This window comes from Trachypithecus francoisi, unplaced genomic scaffold (assembly GCF_009764315.1).
Source record: "Trachypithecus francoisi isolate TF-2019V2 unplaced genomic scaffold, Tfra_2.0 Lachesis_group10, whole genome shotgun sequence".
Lineage (NCBI taxonomy): Eukaryota > Metazoa > Chordata > Mammalia > Primates > Cercopithecidae > Trachypithecus > Trachypithecus francoisi.
In genome coordinates this window covers 43,254,260-43,273,484 of record NW_022681455.1, presented here as the reverse complement: position 1 = coordinate 43,273,484, position 19,225 = coordinate 43,254,260, and the positions used below count along the sequence as shown (strand labels likewise).

The 19,225-nt window shown below is 54.0% G+C and overlaps 1 protein-coding gene and 1 long non-coding RNA gene across 8 annotated transcripts; one reads left to right on the top strand and one right to left on the bottom strand.

Annotated features, from left to right (window-relative positions):
• The first annotated feature begins 191 nt into the window (after nucleotides 1-191).
• CUL7 (cullin 7) lies at nucleotides 192-17,496 on the top strand. 7 transcript variants are annotated; one of them, XM_033217195.1, is made up of 26 exons: nucleotides 192-460; nucleotides 1,391-2,071; nucleotides 2,417-2,568; nucleotides 2,712-3,212; nucleotides 3,771-3,909; nucleotides 4,010-4,233; nucleotides 4,501-4,753; nucleotides 5,889-6,126; nucleotides 6,205-6,310; nucleotides 7,334-7,561; nucleotides 7,840-7,930; nucleotides 8,034-8,205; nucleotides 8,351-8,456; nucleotides 8,774-8,869; nucleotides 9,058-9,233; nucleotides 9,576-9,709; nucleotides 11,480-11,662; nucleotides 11,929-12,035; nucleotides 12,125-12,307; nucleotides 14,043-14,203; nucleotides 14,372-14,588; nucleotides 14,692-14,962; nucleotides 16,126-16,271; nucleotides 16,421-16,547; nucleotides 16,641-16,846; nucleotides 17,102-17,496. In XM_033217195.1, exons 1-26 carry the CDS (start codon nucleotides 313-315, stop codon nucleotides 17,423-17,425), a joined length of 5,370 nt encoding a protein of 1,789 aa, XP_033073086.1. In that variant the 5' UTR covers nucleotides 192-312; the 3' UTR covers nucleotides 17,426-17,496. The 7 variants fall into 7 exon arrangements, with proteins under 7 accessions (XP_033073086.1, XP_033073090.1, XP_033073088.1 ...); XM_033217199.1 differs by having other exon boundaries at nucleotides 193-549; XM_033217197.1 differs by having other exon boundaries at nucleotides 195-460; nucleotides 1,391-1,978.
• Nucleotides 11,917-18,574, bottom strand: LOC117087250. The gene is made up of 3 exons (XR_004438738.1): nucleotides 17,798-18,574; nucleotides 13,994-16,843; nucleotides 11,917-12,051 (listed from the first exon to the last, which is right to left on the bottom strand). It is a non-coding gene; the product is annotated as an uncharacterized LOC117087250 (long non-coding RNA).
• Nucleotides 18,575-19,225: the final 651 nt, after the last annotated feature.

The window sequence follows — 19,225 nt, the reverse complement described above, 5'->3', positions numbered from 1 at the left end:
GGGAGGGGATGGTACAGACTGAACGCGGGGAAAAGAAGTAAAAAGTGTGGGAGGAAAAGAAAGTACAGGACATTGGGTCTGTCCCCCCCACAATGCCCTTACAGGTAATGGAGCCGGGGATGGAAATAAATGACGTCCAAGGCCTTTTCCAGTTGTGACTGGGAAACGGGGAGGGCACTTCCGCAGGAGGGAGGACAAAAGGAAGAGGAAAGGGCGGTGCAGAGAAGGAGGTGCTGCGTCGCCAAGGTGGCACCCGCGGCTCCTCCCCGGCCCTTTCCCAGGGCCCCTAGCTTTCCGCTGGGTCCGGCGGAAATGAGCCGTGGCTTTTGGCTGGGGGAGCCGCTGGCAGGGACCAGGCTCCACCCTGCCCCAGTGGCTGCCGACCAAGGCGGGTGCCGCTGTGTTCCGCAGAGGCACGCCCCTTCCCGTCTCTCCGTCTCGACCCCCTCGCGGGGCCCAGGTGGGGCCCGAGTCGCCGCCAGCATCTGTGCCGCGTCCCTTGCTCTGTGAAGGACAGGCCTCGCGCCAGGACCCCGGTGGACTTCTGAGGTGGCCAGAGCCCCGCCGCGGCCCCTTGCTCCTCCTCCCCTGCCCACTTGCCCATCAAGCCTCGCGCGCACCCAACCTCGGTTCCCCATCCTACCGTGCCTCGGGGTTCTAGTTTATGGGGCCTAATCCCCCCTCCCCCACTTTACCGCGCGCCCCTGGCTTCTCGGGTCTCCAACCTCGGTCCCCCAAGCCTCGCGCCCCTCACCTACCTTGTCTGTGCACCCTGCCCTGGGTCTCGCGGCGCCCCCACCAGCCCTTTTGTTCCAGTTGCTCCGGTTGCTCCAGTCAGAGGCACCTCCAACCCACCAGTGCCTCCTCCCAGTCCATCGCGCCTTACCCTTCCACTCCACCACCAGTTCTCAAGCCTCTTAACTCTGCGATCTCGGGACTCTTAACTTGGGTCTCACACTCCCATGCTCCAATCCTTAGAGACAGCACCCCTTTCCACACACACTCACGATCTCCCTCCCAAACATACCCCTCTGGGCTTCACATACCCCCAGGGTAGCTGCCTGTTCCAAGGCCTTGGGATTCACTTGTAACTCCAAGGCTGCCCTGCCTGCCCCCACTAGTCTGCCCACTGTTCCAAACCAACCCACTGCAGGCCGCAGGGTCTTGGGGACCTTCCTTTTAGCCCCCAAATTTTGTGTTCTTTCACAACAAAACACCCCAGTGTTCTCTGCTTAGGCCTGCCCCAACTCAGCATGCAGCATGCAACTCCTGGGCCTGGCTATCCCGCCTGACAGCTGTTGCCATTTGCTTCCCCACCTCCTGGATGTCTTTGATTTTCTGACTTCTCCTTACTCTAGCTTGTCTGTTTTGTTTTCCTTGTGTGCTCCAGGTGCCAGGATGGTGGGGGAACTCCGCTACAGGGAATTCAGGGTGCCCCTGGGGCCTGGCTTGCATGCCTATCCTGATGAGCTGATCCGCCAGCGAGTGGGCCATGATGGGCATCCTGAGTACCAGATCCGTTGGCTCATCCTGCGGCGTTGCGATGAGGGGGACAGGGGCTCTGGCCAAGTGGACTGCAAGGCTGAGCACATCCTGCTGTGGATGTCCAAGGATGAGATCTATGCCAACTGCCACAAGATGCTGGGCGAGGATGGCCAGGTCATCGGGCCCTCCCAGGAGTCTGCAGGGGAGGTTGGGGCCCTGGACAAATCTGTGCTGGAGGAGATGGAAACCGATGTGAAGTCCCTCATTCAGAGAGCCCTTCGGCAGCTGGAGGAGTGTGTGGGCACCATCCCTCCTGCTCCTCTACTTCACACTGTCCACGTGCTCAGCGCCTATGCCAGCATCGAGCCCCTCACTGGGGTATTCAAGGACCCAAGGGTCCTGGACTTGCTCATGCACATGTTGAGTAGTCCCGATTATCAGATTCGCTGGAGCGCAGGCCAGATGATACAAGCCCTGTCCTCCCATGATGCTGGTGAGGGGCAGTGTGGGGAGGAAGGGAAAGCAGAAGGGCTGGGTCGGCTCAGGGACTCACAGGACACTATGGCAGGAGCCTCTGATCTCATCAGTACGTAAATGATTCTGTTGTCCTTCTCTTAGAGTTGGAAGAAAAGGAGGTGGGAATGGGAGTGAGGGTTGGGGTTATCTGCCAAAAGAGGAAAGAGTATCTTCAATAACCTCATATTAATTAGTTGCTTTTTATGCAAAGGAAGAATTTACAGTTTAGACTATTGTAGATGGTGTTTATGTACGTGTATGTATGTGTATAAGTTAGCAAATTTTAGCTTTTGAAGCAAATCAGTTCTTTCCCATTGTGTGGTGGCAAAAGGATTGGATTGAAAGAATAGAGAGTCTAAGATTTCTAGGAAGGGTGAGATTAGGGAGAAGTTACCAATTGGGATGTGGGTTACAGGGACCCGGACTCAAATCCTTCTGTCACTGAGCCAACAAGAAGCCATTGAGAAACACCTGGATTTTGACAGCCGCTGTGCTCTGCTAGCACTGTTTGCACAGGCCACGCTCTCTGAACATCCCATGTCTTTCGAGGGCATTCACCTACCACAGGTAACCTTTGGGGGTGTAAGGTGGGGGGAGCTTGTGAACAAGATCTAGGGACCAGGCCTTTGCACCTATCTACAGAGGATGGTATGGAGAGAGGGTCTTAAACTGGGACAAGGTGGATGTAGGCCAAAGGTTGTATCCCACAGGTCCCAGGAAGGGTGCTCTTCTCCCTGGTGAAGCGGTATTTGCATGTCACCTCGCTCCTGGATCAGCTGAACAACAGTGCTGCAGAGCCAGGAGCCCAGAACACCTCTGCTCCTGAGGAGTTCAGTGGGAAGAGGGGTCAACTGGAGCTGGAGTTCAGTATGGCCATGGGCACCCTGATCTCGGAGCTGGTGCAAGCCATGCGCTGGGACCAGGCCACAGACAGACCAAGGAGCTCAGCACGGTCCCCCGGTTCCATCTTCCAGCCTCAGCTGGCAGATGTGAGCCCAGGGCTCCCCACTGCCCAGGCTCAGCCCTCCTTCAGGAGGTCAAGACGTTTTCGCCCTCGTTCTGAGTTCGCAAGTGGCAATACCTATGCCTTGTATGTGCGGGACACACTGCAGCCGGGGATGCGAGTGCGGATGCTGGATGATTATGAGGAGATCAGTGCTGGGGATGAGGGTGAATTTCGGCAGAGCAACAACGGCGTGCCTCCTGTGCAGGTGAGTGGCATATGATGGTGGGACACTGTTAGGGGTCTATTGGGGTGGGGCAGAGTTGGGACTTCCATACAGAGGGGCTCCAGCAGGCCACCCAAAGAGAAAGCTTTCTATAAGATTGGGATGGTGAAAAAGAGTCAGTAGTTGAGAGGAGGACCATTCTGAGAGCTGGAAAAATCTGGGTTTAGGAGGCTGTAAAGTCAAGAAGACTCACACTCAGGAAGAAACTGATATAGCCAGACTCCTCCAAAGGTCAGGGTCAGGGAGATGGAGTGGTAGAGGCCAGAAGGAAGTGTGGGGGCATAAGCCATGAAAGATAGGGTGAGAGGAGAGACAGGCCCATCCCCCAAAGGAGAGGGCATCCTTTGTGTGTGTGTGTGTGTGTGTGTGTGTGTGTGTGTGTGTGTATTCTTCATATGCTGCTGTTTTGTTATATGAAGGTTTTTCTAAAACCTGGCCAGGTGGTCACCCTGAGGGCTATAAGTCCTCAGTACTGGGCCACAGCCAGTCATTAGTGAGTCCTCCCTTCCCCTTCCCTCTCTTTCTTTCCCTATCCTCCAGGTATTGTGGGAGTTAACAGGCCGCACCTATTGGGTGCACTGGCACATGCTGGAGATCTTGGGCTTTGAGGAAGACATTGAGGACATGGTTGAGGCTGATGAATACCAAGGGGCGGTGGCCAGTAGAGTCCTGGGTAGAGGTGAGCTCAGGGAGGAAGCAAGGGTCAGCTCTGAGAAGAGTAACGGTGGTCCTGCTCAGTTGCTAGTGACATCCCTGTGCCCCTCGGCCCATTTCCACAGCCCTGCCCGCCTGGCGCTGGAGGCCCATGACGGAACTCTATGCTGTGCCTTATGTGCTGCCTGAGGATGAGGACACTGAGGAGTGTGAACACCTGACCCTGGCTGAGTGGTGGGAACTCCTCTTCTTCATCAAGAAGCTGGATGGACCTGACCATCAGGAGGTTCTCCAGATCCTCCAGGAGAACCTAGATGGGGAGGTAGAGCCAGCCTGGAGGCACTCAGAGGTTGGAGGACTCTATTGCAAGGGCTGGACTGTATAGAGCATTTGAAAGGCTCAGGATGAAAAGTGGAGGTCAGAGAGTGGAAGGGGCTGCAGAGGAGGGGTCTGGAATTTTCAGAGGTGGGAGTTGTTTGGGAGGAGCCAGCTGCCAGCCGTGAGAAGATCAGGATGGAGGGTATGTGTGCAGAGAGAGCCCCACCCCTACCAAGTGCTCCCTGGGGCCTCTGTGCCGGCAGGGCTGTCTGCAATGAGAGCTTCTCCTTGATGGCAGATTCTGGATGATGAGATCCTAGCTGAACTGGCCGTGCCCATAGAATTGGCCCAGGACTTGCTGCTGACTCTGCCACAGCGACTCAATGACAGTGCCCTTAGGGACCTGATCAACTGCCGTGTCTACAAGAAGTATGGGCCTGAAGCCCTAGCAGGGCACCCAGCCTACCCATCCCTTCTAGAAGCCCAACAAGATGTCCTCCTGCAAGCTCAGGCCCAGGTTAAGGACTCAGAAGATGCAGCCAAAGTGGAAGGTGGGTGCCAGACACGGCAGCTGAGCCGACACACCTTCAGGGCATTAGCACAGGAGAGATGTCTGTGCTGATTTTTATGCAATCCTTTCTGGAAGTGATGCCACCTTAGAATCTGCAACTTAGAGAGAAGCAACAAATGGAGAAGCGGGCACTGTGTTCCCTCAAAGAATGAAGGAGGATGTAAAGTTAGAAAATTGCAAGATAATTTTGAAGACTTATAAAAGCCTCCACATTTAGCTTTTTTTCTTGTAGAGAAACATACTGCATGCTTTGAAATAAAGGGAAGTGCTCTCCTGTTTGCAGATGAAGCTACTTTGCTATTTTAAGAATAGAAAGGCCAGGTGCGGTGGCTCACACCTGTAATCCCAGCTCTTTGGGAGGGCTAGGTGGGCGGATCATAAGGTCAGGAGATTGAGACCATCCTGCCTAGCATGGTGAAATCTCGTCTCTACTAAAAATACAAAAAAAAAAAATAGCCGGGCGTGGTGGTGGGCGCCTGTAGTCCCAGCTACTTGGGAGGCTGAGGCAGGAGAATGGTGTGAACCCAGGAGGCAGAGGTTGCAGTGAGCTGAGATGGTACCACTGCACTCCAGCCTGGGCGACAGAGCGAGACTCCATCTCAAAAAAAAAAATAGGCCGGGCGCGGTGGCTCAAGCCTGTAATCCCAGCACTTTGGGAGGCCGAGACGGGCGGATCACGAGGTCAGGAGATCGAGACCATCCTGGCTAACACGGTGAAACCCCTTCTCTACTAAAAAATACAAAAAACTAGCCAGGCGAGGTGGCGGGCGCCTGTAGTCCCAGCTACTCGGGAGGCTGAGGCAGGAGAATGGCGTAAACCCGGGAGGCGGAGCTTGCAGTGAGCTGAGATCCGGCCACTGCACTGCAGCCCAGGCGACAGAGCGAGACTCCATCTCAAAAAAAATATATATATATATATATATAATTTGTCATAAAACTGTCTTACAAGCACATTAAGAGATTAGATCCCCAAACCTAACTTTTGCGGGGGGTGGTTAAAAAATTTAAAACATTTTTAGGAGAAATTAGAGGAAAAGATTGAGAGTTATGAATCTATTTCTGAGCCTTCACATTACTAACAATGGCCAATTCCTGTGACTCTCCTCTTCCTGTAGCAAAAGAACCCCCATCTCAGAGTCCCAACACTCCCCTGCAGCATCTCGTGGAGGATTATGGTCCAGCTGGGAAAATCCTCCTGGATCTAGAGCAAGCCCTCAGCTCAGAGGGGACGCAGGAGAACAAGGTCAAGCCACTCCTGCTGCAGCTGCAGCGGCAGCCCCAGCCCTTCCTGGCACTGATGCAGAGCCTGGACACTCGAGACACTAACAGGGCCCTGCACCTGACTGTGCTGAGGTAAGAGCGTGGTGACAGGTGGGATCTCTGAGGGCAAAGGGGGTCTATGAGGCTGGCTGCACATTTCTCTGCCCCCAGAATCCTGAAGCAGCTGGTAGACTTCCCTGAGGCACTGCTGCTCCCCTGGCACGAGGCCGTGGATGCCTGCATGGCCTGCCTGCGGTCCCCAAACACTGATCGAGAGGTACCCCTGCCTTGCTCTGGGGAGAGGCTGGGGGAGAGGATAAAGGCAGCCACTGGCAAGGCACACCCACTGGGCAAGGCTCTGGAGGGTGTGATAGAGCCTTTGGGCTCTTAGTTTGAGTTTTGCTTTTAAAATTGAATTTTATTTTTTTTAAATAGGTAATACATTCACATGGTTCACAAATCAAAACGCTCTAACAAGGTATACACTGAGAATTCTTGCTCTCACCCAAATCCCTGTTCTCCCAGTGTCCCCCACACACCCCTTACTGGTAATTACTTGTATTAATTTATGTATCATTCCCATGTTCCCGTATGCAAATATAAGCAAACCCAAATGTGTGATCTTGCCACTCTCTTTTTTACACAAAAGGATATGGAGATATTATTACATAGAACATTAAGAGCGTCAATAGCTCCATTTTTGGCTGGTCCTGTGGAAGAAAGGGGGATGAAGGACGCAGAGGGCCTATTACATACCAGAGTCCCCTGCAAGAGCTACAGAGAAGTCCTGGGCACAGAAGGCTTCAGAAGGGCTCAGAGAACTAGGGTCATGGTGACAGTAGGTGTTTGCAGTGTGGCTGTATTTTTGGCTGTTATGCAGAATTTACTTTCTAAGGCAGGCTCATTGGGTATACGCACAAACCCAGTCCCTGTCAGTCCCTTCCCAGCCATACAGGTGTCTGTGCCTGAACATCTCAAAATACAGCCCTACAACTGTTTTTTGGGACAGTGGGGCCTGGATGAAAGAACCCAGGGATGCTCTCTGCAGTTTTTGTCCATATAATCAGCAGCCTAGAACCCTAGAGTAGCAAGGCATCTTGTGCCCTTTTCCATTTTGGTTTGTTTTCGGTTCTCTAACCACCTGGCTCTTGTGTCTCCCCATCCCTGTCTTTTCACTTCCTCACTCTGCCTTGCTCACTGTAGCACTCCCAGCACCCAGTATACAGTGGGTACCTGCTACTGCAGATGCCCTTGCAGCCCTCGCCCTGTCATTCATCTCCTCCTTTATGTACCCACCCAGGTGCTCCAGGAACTGATTTTCTTCCTGCACCGCCTGACCTCAGTGAGCAGGGACTATGCCGTGGTGCTGAATCAGCTGGGAGCAAGAGACGCCATTTCCAAGGCCCTGGAAAAGCACCTGGGAAAGCTGGAGCTGGCTCAGGAGCTGCGGGACATGGTGTTCAAGTGTGAGAAGCATGCCCACCTCTACCGCAAACTCATCACCAACATCCTGGGAGGCTGCATCCAGGTCAGGAGGAAGGGGAGCTTGTGGGCTCAGAGCAGCATCAGAATATGAAACCCAAGCAGTGGCGGCTAAGGGCTGTGTTCCCATGGCTGGGAACAACAGGTGACTCTAGTGACCCTGGGACATTTGTTTCCCTGCCCCTCTTCCCCATCTGGGCCTGCTCTGCTGGTGCTGTAGAGGAAGTCCCACTGCTGCTTGGTCTTTCCTTCATCCGTGTTTCCGTGTGTCTCTCCGTGTTCCTCCTGCCCCTGTGCCCCTTCTCTCTGATGTTCCGGCTGCAGATGGTGCTGGGCCAGATTGAAGACCACAGACGAACCCACCGATCCATCAACATCCCTTTCTTTGATGTGTTCCTCAGATACCTATGCCAGGGTTCGTGCCTGTTGCCCTATTGCTCCATCTCCCCACACCTATATTTGTTTCCCCTCTACACCCTACCTGGCTGTGACCACTACCCATTCCCACTTACCCCCAGGCTCCAGTGTGGAAGTGAAGGAGGACAAGTGCTGGGAGAAGGTGGAGGTCTCCTCCAACCCGCACCGGGCCAGCAAGCTGACAGACCACAACCCCAAGACCTACTGGGAGTCCAACGGCAGTGCCGGCTCCCACTACATCACCCTGCACATGCACCAGGGCGTCCTCATCAGGTAACGCTCCCACGCATGTGCTTTGCCACACACCTGCACTTTCCTGTGACGCCCCTGTGTTTGTTTTTGGGGAAGCACCACCCCCCTGGACTTGGCCATGGGCCCTGTCTGCAAGTTCCAAATGGTTTTTCCTCCCCACTCCCAGGCAACTGACTCTGCTTGTGGCTAGCGAGGACTCAAGCTACATGCCGGCCCGAGTGGTGGTGTGTGGGGGTGATAGCACTAGCTCTCTTCACACGGAACTCAACTCGGTAGGGCCCCAGGGCCATTAGCCATTACCCCACCCCTCACAGGATCTTCCCTCTTGCTTCGATCTGGCCCTATCCTACTTTTTTCTACTCCCACCTGTCTTGAGCCCCACAGAAAGTAGTGTCCTTTATCCCTGTGCTTGTGCCACCCGGCCCCAAACAGTGAGGGTGGACAATGAGGATAGCTTTTTCAGGACCCTACACATCCCAGGGCTGGGGAAGGGAGGGAAACAGTGAGGGGACTGGAGCCTAGAGCCAGCTTGGCTCAGCACTCCCATCTGCACGTGTGGAGGTGACAGCCTTCTCTGCCCCCCTGCCAGGTGAATGTGATGCCCTCTGCCAGCCGGGTGATCCTCCTGGAGAACCTGACCCGCTTCTGGCCCATCATCCAGATCCGCATAAAGCGCTGCCAGCAGGTGGGGCTAGGGATGTGGGGTGTGGCCCTGGGTAGGGGGCTCTGAGCCCCATAAACGGGCAGATCTTGAGCCAGAGGACCAGCCTGGGTCTCAAGCAGCTCCAGGTGTGAGGCTCGAGGGCATAGCTGACCCCAGCACATCCCAAGGAGGGTGTGGGGCGAGTGAAGATAGTCCTGTGTGTGTTTCAGGGTGGCATTGATACGCGTATTCGGGGGTTAGAGATCCTAGGCCCCAAGCCTACGTTCTGGCCAGTGTTCCGGGAGCAACTCTGTCGTCACACACGCCTCTTCTACATGGTTCGGGCGCAGGCCTGGAGCCAGGACATGGCAGAGGACCGCAGGAGCCTCCTGCACCTGAGTTCTAGGTGTGTGAGAGTGTGCGTGTATGCTTGTGTCTGTGGGAAAGGTAAGGCTATTGCAAATAGCTGGCAGGCAGGGGTCCATGGAAGCTGTGAAATGGAGGTTTAATATGCATGGGGAGGGGGCTGGAGTGTTCTGAGCTATGGGAGGGGTAAAAGGATAAAGAGAAGAAATTTCTTCAGTGGGCTGGGAATAGGATATACCAGTTAGCACAGGGCAGTTTTGAAGTACCAGGAGGGCCTTCAGTTTGGGTGCTGGGGGTTAACTGGCAGTCTTAGGCAGGGTGGACACTGAGATAACACATACCTCAAGCCTCTGACACCTTCCTCCTCCATTCTCACCCCCAGATTGAACGGGGCCCTGCGCCAGGAGCAGAATTTTGCTGACCGCTTCCTCCCTGACGACGAGGCTGCCCAAGCTCTGGGCAAGACCTGCTGGGAGGCCCTGGTCAGCCCCGTGGTGCAGAACATCACCTCCCCTGGTAACCATCCTGACACCTGGACCCATTAATATCTCAGGGCTTGGCTCCACTAATTAGCTCCTTCTTGCTCTACCCTAGAACCACCTGGATTATGTTCTGGCCCTTTTGGCACCTGCATTTGTAATCCCAGTGCCGTCTTCTCATAGCCCAGGGGCTGCCCCCTTTCCTATGTCTCTCAAGTGTCAGCTGACACCATAAGTACAGAAGGTACCTTGTTACCCACTCCCTTGTATCATTCTTTTCATATCTTTTTTTTTTTTTTTTTTTTTTTTTTTTTTTTTTTTTTTTTTGAGACGGAGTCTCGCTCTGCCGCCCAGGCTGGAGTACTGTGGCCAGATCTCAGCTCACTGCAAGCTCCGCCTCCCGGGTTCACGCCATTCTCCTGCCTCAGCCTCCCGAGTAGCTGGGACTACAGGCGCTCGCCACCTCGCCCGGCTAATTTTTTTGTATTTTTTAGTAGAGACGGGGTTTCACCGTGTTAGCCAGGATGGTCTCGATCTCCTGACCTCGTGATCCGCCCGTCTCGGCCTCCCAAAGTGCTGGGATTACAGGCTTGAGCCACCGCGCCCGGCCTTTTTTTTTTTTTTGAGACGGAGTTTCGCTCTTGTTGCCCAGGCTGGAGTACAATGGCGCGATCTCAGCTCACCGTAACCTCTGCCTCCGGGGTTCAAGCAATTCTTTTGCCTCAGCCTCCTGAGTAGCTGGGATTACAGGCATGTGCCACCATGCCTGGCTTATTTTATTTTTATTTTGTTTTTATTTTTTTGAGACAGAGTTTCGCTCTTATTGCCTAGGCTGGAGTGCAATGGCGCAATCTCGGTTCACTGCAACCTCCACCTCCAGGGTTAAGCAATTCTCCTTCGTCAGCCTCCTGAGTAGCTGGGATTACAGGCATGGGCCACCACGCCCGGCTAATTTTGTATTTTTAGTAGAGATGGGGTTTCTCCATGTTGGTCAGGCTGGTCTTGAACCCCCAACCTCCGGTGATCCACCCGCCTCAGTCTCACAAAGTGCTGGGATTACAGGCGTGAGCCACCGCATCCGACCCACACCTAACTAATTTTATATTTTTTAGTAGCGATGGAGTTTCTCCATGTTGTCAGGCTGATCTTGAACTCCTGACCTCAGGTGATCCGCCCACCTCAGCCTCCCAAAGTGCTGGGATTATAGGCATGTGCCACCGCGCCTGGCCTTTTCTATTTTTTTTAATGTTTATTATTTTTTATTATTATTAGTTTTTTGAGACGGAGTCTCACTCTGTCGCCCAGGCTGGAGTGCAGTGGTGTGATCTTGGCTCACTGCAAACTCCTCCTCCCAGGTTCATGCCATTCTCCGGCCTCAGCCTCCCAAGTAGCTGGGACTACAGGCACCCGCCACCACACCTGGCTTATTTTTGTATTTTTAGTAGAGACGGGGTTTCACCATGTTAGCCAGAATGGTCTTGATCTCCTGACCTTGTGATCCGCCCACGTCGGCCTCCCAAAGTGCTGGGATTACAGGCGTGAGCCACTGCGCCCAGCCTGTTTATTTATTATTTTTAAAGATGGGGTCCTGCTATGTTGACCAGGCTGGGCTCAAACTCCTGGCCTCAAGCAGTCCTCTCATTTCAACCTCCCAAAGTGCTGGGATTACAGGCATAAACCACCCTACCTGGCTCCTCCCTTGTATCATTTCGTCCAATTGCTCTATCTCCACACTGCTGTTCAGCCCAACCTCTCCCACTTCCCTGCAGACATGGCTGTGCCTTGGTTTGTTTTTCTCACCCTCTAGATGAGGATGGCATTAGCCCCCTGGGTTGGCTGCTGGAACAGTACCTGGAGTGTCAGGAAGCTGTCTTCAACCCCCAGAACCGCGGCCCAGCTTTCTTCTCACGGGTGCGCCGACTCACTCACCTGCTGGTGCATGTCGAGCCCTGTGAGGCACCCCCTCCTGTGGCGGCCACTCCTCGGCCCAGTGAGTAGTGGGGATTCAGGTGGAGAGCTCTAGTCAGGAGCATTTTCCTGGGCCCCACGTGTACACCACAGGCTTCTGTCCATCCCCATCCTTCCCCTCCCTATGGGCTCAGCCTGTTCATCTTCCAGGTTTGTGTCACCTCCCATCCATGAACATCACTTTGGGTGGCAGCATGTCAGGAAAGGCCTCAGGGCACCCCCTTGGATAGCGACTGGAGTGGAGGGGCTGCCCACTCCTTGCCTCTGCCACTTTCTTGATCTCCACAGAGGGCAGAAACAGAAGCCACGACTGGAGCTCCTTGGCTACCCGGGGCCTCCCAAGCAGCATCATGAGAAACCTGACGCGCTGTTGGCAAGCCGTGGTGGAGAAGCAGGTGGGCAGGAGCAGGCCTAGGGGAGAGAGGGGACACCATAATGGTGGCATGTTGGGTTGTGTCTTCATGCTCCTGCCCCTTCCTTCCAGATGAACAATTTTCTGACCTCATCCTGGAGGGATGATGACTTTGTGCCACGCTACTGTGAGCAATTTAATATTCTGCAGAACTCGAGCTCTGAACTGTTTGGGCCGCGGGCAGCCTTCTTGCTGGCGCTGCAGAATGGCTGTGCGGGAGCCTTGCTGAAGCTCCCTTTTCTCAAAGCTGCCCATGTAAGCCTCCACCCTTGCCTCATCCTTGGGTCTCTTCCTACAAACTCTTCCTTCCTCGCCTCCTCCAAATGACCCACCCTTCCATTCCTATTCTATGATGAACATATGTTAATATATAGCCATGTTATAAGAAGTTTAAAAAATTGGCTGGGCGTGGTGGCTCATGCCTGTAATCCCAGCACTTTGGGAGGCCAAGGTGGGTGGATCCCGAGGTCAGGAGATCAAGACCCTCCTGGCTAACATGGTGAAACCCCGTCTCTACTAAAAATTAAAAAAATCAGCTGGGTGTGGTGGCACACGCCTGAAGTCCCAGCTACTCAGGAGGGCAAGACAGGAGAATCGCTTGAACCTGGGAGGCGGAGGTTGCAGTGAGCCAAGATCATGCCACTGCACTCCAGCTTGGGTGACAGAGCAAGACTTGGTCTCAAAAAAAAAAAAAAGTTTAAAAAATAAATAGTGGCCAGGTGTGGCAGCTTACACTTGTAATCCCAGCACTTTGGGAGGCTGAGGCAGGCAGATTACCTGAGATCAGGAGTTTGAGGCCAGCCTGGCCAACATGGCCAAACCCCATCTCTACTAAAATTACAAAAATTAGCCAGGCATGGTGGCACATGCCTGTAGTCCCAGCTCCTTGGGAGGCTGAGGCAGGAGAATCATTTGAACCCAGGAGGTGGCGGTTGCAGTGAGCTGAGATTACACCACTGCACTCCAGCTTGGGTGACAGAGCTAGACTCATCTCAAAAACAAAACAAAACAAAAACCACAATTGATGAACTAAAATGCAAGAAGCACCCTGGAAAGCAGGGTAAAGAGCATCAGGAGCATGAGTGTCCTTGTGTAGCCTCCAGTCCTAGTTTATCAGTAACTAGGCTCAATCTCGGCTCAGCACAACCTCCGCTTCCCGGGTTTAAGCAATTCTTCTGCCTCGGCCTCCCAAGTAACTGGGATTATAGGTGCAGGCCACCATAAAAATTAGCCTGGCCAATTTTTGTATTTTTAATAGAGACAAGAGTTTCACCACGTTGGTCAGGCTGGTCTCGAACTCCTGACCTCATGATCTACCCACCTTGGCCTCCCAAAGTGCTGAGATTACAGGCGTGAGCCACCACTCTTTTCCCTTCCCTTTCCCTTCCCTTCCCTCTTTTTTTCTCTCTCCTTTCTTTTTTTTTCTCTCCCTCTCTCTCTTTCTTTTCTTTCTTTCCTTCTTTCTTGACAGGGCCTTACTCTCTCCCAGACTGGGGTGCAGTGGTGCAGTCACAGCTCACTGCAGCTTCAACCTCTTGGGCTCAGGTGGTCCTCTCAGCCTCCTGGGTAGCTGGGACCATAGGCATGTGCCACCATGCCCAGCTAACTTTTTTTGTATTTTTAGTAGAAACGAGGTTTTGCCATGTTGCCCAGGCTGGTCTCCAACTCCTGGGCTCAAGCCATCTGCCTGTCTCGGCCTCCCAAAGTGCTGGAATTACAGGCGTGAACTGCGCCTGGCCTTATTTTCTCATTTTGAATGATTATTATTAGTTTGAATTTTTAGACACAATATGAAAAGACACTTTCCATAATTGTTAATATTGCTAATTTGTACAATGGTTAATGATCGTATATAATAGTTGTATGAAAGCATCAACCACCTTAGGAAGCTGCCAGCATTCATATCTACTTTCCAGACCCTCATCCCTCCTCCCCACTCACCTGCTCTGCTTGCTTATTCATGGCTTTCCTGTGCTCTGCCATTGCTCAGGTGAGTGAGCAGTTCGCCCGGCACATTGACCAGCAGATCCAGGGCAGCCGGATCGGTGGAGCCCAGGAAATGGAGAGGCTGGCACAGCTGCAGCAGTGCCTGCAAGCTGTCCTGATTTTCTCCGGCCTGGAGATAGCCACTACCTTTGAGCATTATTACCAGTGAGTGTGGACCTAGGGAGCGGGAGCTGGCGGGAGGCAGGATGATGGTGGAAGAGCCAGCTCGTGGGCCTGGAAGTCTGGGATAGAGCCAGGCTGGAGCCTTGGAGTGGGAAGCTGGGCCACACTGGTGCCCACACTGAAGCTTGGCCCCGGCTGCATGCACTGTAGGCACTACATGGCAGACCGTCTCCTGGGCGTGGTCTCGAGCTGGCTGGAGGGGGCCGTGCTGGAGCAGATTGGTCCCTGCTTCCCCAACCGCCTCCCCCAGCAGATGTTGCAGAGCCTGAGCACCTCTAAGGAGCTGCAGCGCCAGTTCCACGTCTACCAGCTCCAGCGGCTGGATCAGGAACTCCTAAAGCTGGAGGATAAAGAGAAGAAAATAGAGGTGAGTGCCTTGGAAGGGATGAGCAAATGAGAGGGTAGGGGGAAGACAGGCGTGGAGCAGACTAGAGGAGGCCATGGCATCTGGGAACCCTGTGCTCCTTCAGGTAGGCCATGGGGCCAGTGGCAAGGAGTACAAGAGCGAGAAGGAAGAGGGAGCTGGGGCAGCAGCAGCGGTGGATGTGACAGAGGGAGAGGAGGAAGAGGAGGAGAATGAGGACCTCTACTATGAAGGGGCAATGCCAGAAGTGTCTGTGCTTGTCCTGTCCCGACACTGCTGGCCTGTTGCCTCAATCTGCCACACATTGAACCCCAGAACCTGCCTGCCCTCCTACCTGAGGGGCACTTTGAACAGATACTCCAACTTCTACAACAAGAGTGAGTAGCCAGGCAGAGGGGACTGGGGACTGGGGAGAGGGTAGGCTGCTAGGAAAGGACCTGGGGTTGGGGGCAGACCCTGATGTTGGGAGGCTTGATGTGAAAAGAGATGATCTGTAGCTGGGCACAGGGCTCACGCCTGTAATCCTAACACTTTGGGAGGCCGAGGTGGGTGGATCACTTGAGGTCAGGAGTTCGAGACCAGCCTGGCCAACATGGTGAAACCTCGTCTCTGCTAAAAATACAAAAATTAGCTGGGTGTGGTGGTGCATGCCTGTAGTCCCAGCTACTCGGGAGGCTGAGGCAGGAGAATCACTTCAACCCACAAGAGGAGGTTGCAGTGAGCCAAGATCATGCCACTACACTCTAGCCTGGGTGACAGTGAGACTCCATCTCAAAAAGAAAAAAAAAAGAGTTGGTCTTTTAATTTAAATTTTTAATTTTTGTTTTTATAGATTCAAGGAGAGATAGTCTTTAGGGATAAGAATTCCCTAGGCCATGGGAAAGACAGTGGTTTTGAGAAGAAAGGGCAGGAGCTTGGTGGCTGAGGGTGGCAGGTGCTGTTAGATACCTGATCCCCAGATCATTGTCTTTTCTGTTTTAAAATAAGACCTGGGAATCTCTTTGTGGGTGACGGGGAGGATGGAGGCAGGAGGCACCTGAGGCCACCAGGAAGGAGTGTCTGGCTCCTTCCTGGTCAGTCACCTGTCATCCTAAACTCCCCACTGGGGGCTGATCCCTGAGCTGGCAGCAACACAGGAGGGGGAAGAGGCTCAGACCTGTGGTCAGGGAGCCCCCTAATAGGGGAGACATTGTTTCCTGTCACAATATTCCAGCTTGATAAGAGCCCCAGTCCTTCCTCCCTTCATGGTTTTGTCTCCCTAAAAACACATGGGGCAATCCTCGAAGGCACTGATGAGAACCTGCCTAGCACCAGGCTAGGCACAGGATAGCTCTCAGATACCGGAGGCTCGCCATGGAGGCAGGCCCAGAGAAGGCCAAGATCTGGAAGCTCAGACCAGGAGCCCCAGTGTCCATAAATGCTGGGGTCACACGCCCTGTAGAGATCAACAGAGCTTGACCAGCATGCACCCTCCCTCCAACACTAACTCCCTCCTTTCCCCTGCTCTTTGTCTCCCTCCCCCTTCCTGATACATCACCAGGTCAGAGTCACCCTGCCCTCGAGCGAGGCTCACAGAGGCGACTGCAGTGGACGTGGCTGGGCTGGGCTGAGCTGCAGTTTGGGAACCAGACCCTGCATGTGTCCACCGTGCAGATGTGGCTACTGCTGTATCTCAACGACCTGAAGGTGGTCCAGCCCCGCTGCACCTCTCTCCTGTCTCCCACTTTGTCCCGTGCCTCTCTTCCTGAAACCTTGACTCCCTCTGCTTCTTCCCTCCATCCTCTTCTCTCCACTCCTTGGGGAGGCCCTGAATGTCTCCCATCTGTTCTCTGAAGGCGGTCTCTGTAGAGAGTCTGCTGGCGCTCTCAGGGCTCTCCGCAGACATGCTTAATGAGGCGATTGGGCCCCTCACCTCTTCAAGAGGCCCCCTGGACCTTCATGAGCAAAAGGATATACCAGGAGGTATGCACTTAGGGCCAGAGGGGCCTCTGCTCTGAGGCAGGGCCAGGCTTCTCGTGGGCTCTCCACTGAGTGAGTGATTGGTGTTTATTTCAGGGGTCCTCAAGATTCGAGATGGCAGCAAGGAACCCAGGTCAAGATGGGACATTGTGCGGCTCATCCCACCTCAGACGTACCTGCAAGCTGAGGGTGAAGAGGGCCGGAACTTGGAGAAGAGACGGAATCTTCTGAACTGCCTCATCGTCCGAATCCTCAAGGCCCATGGGGATGAGGGGCTGCACATTGACCAGCTTGTCTGTCTGGTAGGCAGGGGTGGGCACAGTGGGTGATGGATCTTTGCTGGGGTTGGGGGAGCAGTCTACAGAACAAGGTAGGTCCACATGTGGTGAAGCACGTGGTTCACTATGTAGCCTGTAGGAGTGTGAGGAGTGAAGTCGGGATGCACCTGGTGTCCTTGGGGCATCCTGTCCTAGCAGCCTGTGGTTGGAGTGGAAGCTCAAGCAAGGAGGGGTCAGCTGCCTCTAACCTACCGCTTCTCCCTTCCTCCCCCACACCAGGTGCTGGAGGCTTGGCAGAAGGGCCCATGTCCTCCCAGGGGTTTGGTCAGCAGCCTTGGTAGGGGGTCTGCCTGCAGCAGCACTGACGTCCTCTCCTGCATCCTGCACCTCCTGGGCAAGGGCACGCTGAGACGCCATGATGACCGGCCGCAGGTGCTGTCCTATGCAGTTCCTGTGACTGTCATGGAGCCTCACACCGAGTCCCTGAACCCAGGCTCCTCAGGCCCCAACCCACCCCTCACCTTCCATACCCTGCAGATTCGCTCCCGGGGTGTGCCCTATGCCTCCTGCACTGCCACCCAGAGCTTCTCTACCTTCCGGTAGCCCTGGACTTGGGGTCAGGGGAAGATAGAGCTGGAGCTTTTACAGAAATAAAACCCGAGAGTTTGATTATATGACGTGTGTTTGGCAACTGCTAGAGATTTGAGTGGGGAGGTGGTGGGGGCTTTCCCGGCTGGTGAGGAAGGAGCCTTTGGCACTGAGTCTATTGCATGGTATGCCAAGGGTCTTGTTAGGGTGAGGATGGTAGACTGGGAGAAAGGCAGAGGGAGTCAGGTGCGATTTAGCACCCCCTCTAGGCAGAGAGATTGAGGGGACCAGGCAGGATGATGGCACTCAGCCCCTTCTCAGAGGGTGTGTGGTCAGAAGTGCTTTCATCTGGCAGGCTGGAGATCCAAGCCCAACTTGGCCACTCACCAGATGGTTTGTAACTTAGGCAGATTATCGAGCAGGGCTTCGTTCTCCTCGTTTGTGGAACGAGCCCAGTCACTGTAGGACTCCGACAAGTAACAGGTATGGAAGCATTTGACATGGTGAATAAAGGCATTGCCAGTGAGTCCCTATTTTGGCTACCACTCCCAGCAGTGAATGTGGTTCCTTGGTGCCTTCCCTAAGACTGACATGATGAAGGTGAGGTCAGTGACCCCTGTGGCCACTGCAGGCACCCAGCAACCTGAGTGCGTATTCCATCTGATGGTGTAGGCTCAGAAAGTTCTAGCACAGTTCTTACTTTCACAAGCTCCTCCGTTTTGCCCCTTTCTTCCACTCCTTTGCCTCCACCCCTTCTGTGTCCCTGCAGAGATGCACACGCTGTCATCAAACTCCTTACCCCTTGATTCTCAAAATGAGGGATTTGGAAGAACAAGAAAAAGAAAGAAAGAAAGAAAGAAAAACTCCTACCCCTGCGGGCACAGCGCTATATGCACCTTTAGTCCCAGCTACTCGGGAGGCTGAGGTAGAAGAATCGCTTGAGCCCAGGAGTTCTGGGCTGCAGTGTGCTCTGCCATTCGGGTATCTGCACCAAGTTCAGCAACAATATGGTGAACTCCCAGGAGCAGGGGACCAGGTTGCCTAAGAAGGGGTGAACTGGCGGCCAGGCATGGTGGCTCACGTCTGGAATCCCAGCACTTTGGGAGGCTGAGATGGGCAGATCATGAGGTCAAGAAATTGAGACCATCCTGGCCAGCATGGTGAAACCCCATCTCTACTAAAAATACAAAAATTAGCTGGGCATGGTGGCGCACGCCTGTAGGCCCAGCTACTTGAGAGGCTGAGGCAGGAGAATCACTTGAACCCGGGAGGCAGAGGTTGCAGTGAGCTGAGATTGCTCCACTGCACTCCAGCCTGGCAACAGAGCGAGACTCTGTCTCCAAAAAAAGAAGGAGGGGTGAACTGGCCCAGGTCAGAGAGAGCAGCTCAAAACTCCCATGCTGATTGATCAGTAGTGGGATTATGCCTGTGAATACCCACTGCACTCCTGCCTAGGCAACAGAGACCCTGTCTCTATTTTAGAAAAGGCAAAAACTCCCACCCCTAACTACCCCCATAGGTGAGCCTCTATCCTGCCACTGCTGGGGAGGTTTGCTTGTGCTACTATGATTGGCTCCATTGGCACCACCCCTGCTGAAGCAGGGCAGCTCAGGTCAGGCCAGGGGATCCCGTGCCAAAGGTGCAGCTCTGTGTCTTGGCAGGACTACTGGGGAGGAGGAAAGGAGGGATGACCCAGGCATCCCAAGGCTTGTAGCCCAGAGGTGACAGAAAAAGCTATGGAAGGAGGAGGAAGGGGGATGAGAGTCAGGTGGTAAAGGAGGGCACAGAAGGCAGACAGAACTGAGTGCCCCCAGG

Excerpts from the sequence above, each read along its gene's own strand:
- CUL7 (XM_033217195.1), top strand. The coding sequence starts at position 313 with ATGAGCCGTGGCTTTTGGCTGGGGGAGCCGCTGGCAGGGACCAGGCTC. Across the intron at positions 2,569-2,711 it reads AGGGCATTCACCTACCACAG|GTCCCAGGAAGGGTGCTCTT; the intron begins GTAACCTTTGGG and ends TGTATCCCACAG. Across the intron at positions 7,562-7,839 it reads TCCTGGGAGGCTGCATCCAG|ATGGTGCTGGGCCAGATTGA; the intron begins GTCAGGAGGAAG and ends TTCCGGCTGCAG.